Here is a 2,569-nt window from a genome sequence, read left to right as displayed (position 1 = left end):
AGGGAAATACTTGTTGCCTTGGTCATCAATGTTTTACATCGGGGTTAGTTTACTCTTGCTGCTGTCAGCACTGTAAACTGTCCCAGAGAGATTTGGCCATGTCTCCACCCCCTTCCTCCAGCTGAGTCTTATTGAGGGGATAGTCCTTGAGGCTCTGCATGGCCCAGCTTCACAACAGGCAATTGCCTAACAGCTTCCACATCGGAACTCAGAGACCTCATTGTTGTTTCCTGTGGCCTAGGCAGAGGGTAGGAAATACCTGAGTCTACTGTACTTAGCCATCTTGTATCCTGATGCAGTTACTCCAGGACCTTGAGTAAAGACACCTTCAAATACAAACACAGTCACACTCAACTTCCTTGGAAATTGATCTTCAATATATTGATGAGAGAAGGATATTCTCATACCAGACCTGTCAGTGAGAAAATGACTTGGAGCCACTCTACTAGGTAAGGACAGATCATCTAAATCTTAGAGTCAAGAGGGGCTATTAAAAGCCTCCAGAATAAGTTGCAACACATGAATGATTGTTCCTTCTCGTTAAGATACTGTATACTTTTTTGGTCTCAAAATCTTTCTAGTGATTACAACATATCAAAATCTACAAGTTACAAAATGATTGCATAATATTTATTATTCATTAAATATTGTATATACCTTTATAATGTGATTGTATTATATTTTAACATGTATAAATTTCTGTTTATGCTTTTTTATATTTTAAACTTCAATACTTTTCTTTAAATATTCTAGGCTTCTGCTTATGATCAGTTTAGTGTTACAGATCATCCATTTGGGAAACAGTAAGAAGCATTTTATTTACAATCTTTTAGTTTTTATTGTGTATTTGTTTCTCAATCATTATCAGCCTCATATTTTCAATGTTTTTACAAGGCTATCAAAGAGAGAAACATAAAGGTAGTAGAGAAGAAGTCAACAATGCTACAGTTCAGAAGCTCCAGCAGAAAACACTCAACTGGACTTTGAATAATTTTAGGGAGATGAATGGGAGCGTGGAGAGCTGGAGGTCTCAGGACTTGCTTCCCCATTCCAGGGCTTTTCAAGAGCGTAAGTCCCCAGGCTGTTTTAAAGCCTTTGCAATCAGCTCAGTCACTGGACTCCAAATTTAGGGTCTGAAAAACCCTGAGATATATTAAAGATAAGAAACCCAATAGAGAACATTTTATCATTTTCAAATGATGATACACTATAAAATAAATTTTTTCCTAGTGAGATGTTCTTTTACTCTGGAAAAAAAGTTTTACTATTTCATTGTAAAACGTTGCATTTGCTCTTTTGAAAAAATTTATCTTTATTGTTTAAAGTATTATAGATGTCCCCCCCCCCCGCCCCCCGCAATTGACTCCCTCCACCTCGCTTCCCTCCCCCCGACCCCAGGCCTACCGAACATGTGTCCATGTGCATTTGCTCTTAAGTGGGTATTTTTCTCAGGTCCAGAAAGATGACTGAAATGTATTTAAAACAAATATCCCAACCCAAGATAATAGCAGACTCTACTTGGCTTATTGCAGGCTCTCAGGTGCCAGATCCCATGTCCTCAGGGGGTCCCTCTGGCGGAGGTAGTGGGGGGCGGGTTGTGGCGGGTAGAGTGGTATCATTGCACCCGTGGGTGGTCCTGGCCCAGGAGACCTGTCTTCAATCATTGTCAGGAAAGTCACATCCTGAATTTAACATGTGAAAGAAGGAAAGAAAGGAAGGAATGAAGAAGGAAGGGAGGGGAGGAGGGAGGGAAGAAGGGAGAAAGAAAACCCTAAAAACCCTACTGCTGTGGGCAGGGTTTTAGGTCCTGTCATCCGACTTGTTCCTGACCCTACTTCACGCAAGGTAGTTTGTTTTTAATCCTTTGATTAACAAGCAGGCTTTACCTGAGCAAATACACTAATCAGGGAGCTAATTTTATTGCCTCCCCGTGGCGATCTCCTCATGCCCTCTTCTGGCGGACAGCTCACTAAGCTCCCAGCTGACGCCCAGGCGACCCTCATAGGTGCACTCCCGCCCCAGCGTTGCTGTATGAACGGCGGCACTTGTGTGCTGGGTAGCTTCTGCGTGTGCTCCGCCCATTTCACCGGCCGCTACTGCGAGCACGACCTGAGGCACAGGTGGGTGCAGGGATGAGCGGGATGGCTGGACCGGAGTGGGGGCGTTCGTGTGGTGAGGCGCGGGGTGGGATGCACGCGCTGGCTGTACTAACGCGGGGTTTCGGCCTCTTAGTGAGTGCGGCACCCTGGTGCACGGATCCTGGACCGTCTGCGGCTGCCAGCTCTGCAGGTGCGTCTTCGGGACCCTGCACTGCCTCCCTCGCCAGACATCCGGCCGCTGTGGTAAGAACACCCGCATCCTGTGCTCACAGTCTACACATGCAAACAATTCCTCCTTCATATACACCAATCCATAGAGATCTACCTGTGCCAGGCGACACAGAAATGAGCATAGTGGGTCGATTCATTATTCAGGAAAGTCACATATATTGTGATTCACATAGTGTATTATCATTTTAAAATTTACAATGCAGTATTATTATATACTATAGTGGCCATCCTGTACATTG

At 44.4% G+C, this 2,569-nt stretch overlaps 1 protein-coding gene across 1 annotated transcript in view; it reads left to right on the top strand.

Annotated features, from left to right (window-relative positions):
* The first annotated feature begins 763 nt into the window (after positions 1-763).
* Positions 764-2,569, top strand: part of LOC102431437 (cryptic protein-like) — a 21,769-nt gene continuing 19,963 nt past the window's right edge. The window contains exons 1-4 of the mRNA XM_023751307.1: positions 764-803; positions 895-1,068; positions 2,006-2,120; positions 2,233-2,342. Of these exons, the coding sequence (XP_023607075.1) occupies positions 764-803; positions 895-1,068; positions 2,006-2,120; positions 2,233-2,342 (439 nt within the window). The remainder of the gene's footprint in view (positions 804-894; positions 1,069-2,005; positions 2,121-2,232; positions 2,343-2,569) is intronic.

Source organism: Myotis lucifugus, unplaced genomic scaffold (assembly GCF_000147115.1).
Source record: "Myotis lucifugus unplaced genomic scaffold, Myoluc2.0 scaffold_19, whole genome shotgun sequence".
Classification (NCBI taxonomy): domain Eukaryota; kingdom Metazoa; phylum Chordata; class Mammalia; order Chiroptera; family Vespertilionidae; genus Myotis; species Myotis lucifugus.
Note: the sequence above shows the minus strand (reverse complement) of the source record. Positions and strands in the feature narration are given on the sequence as shown.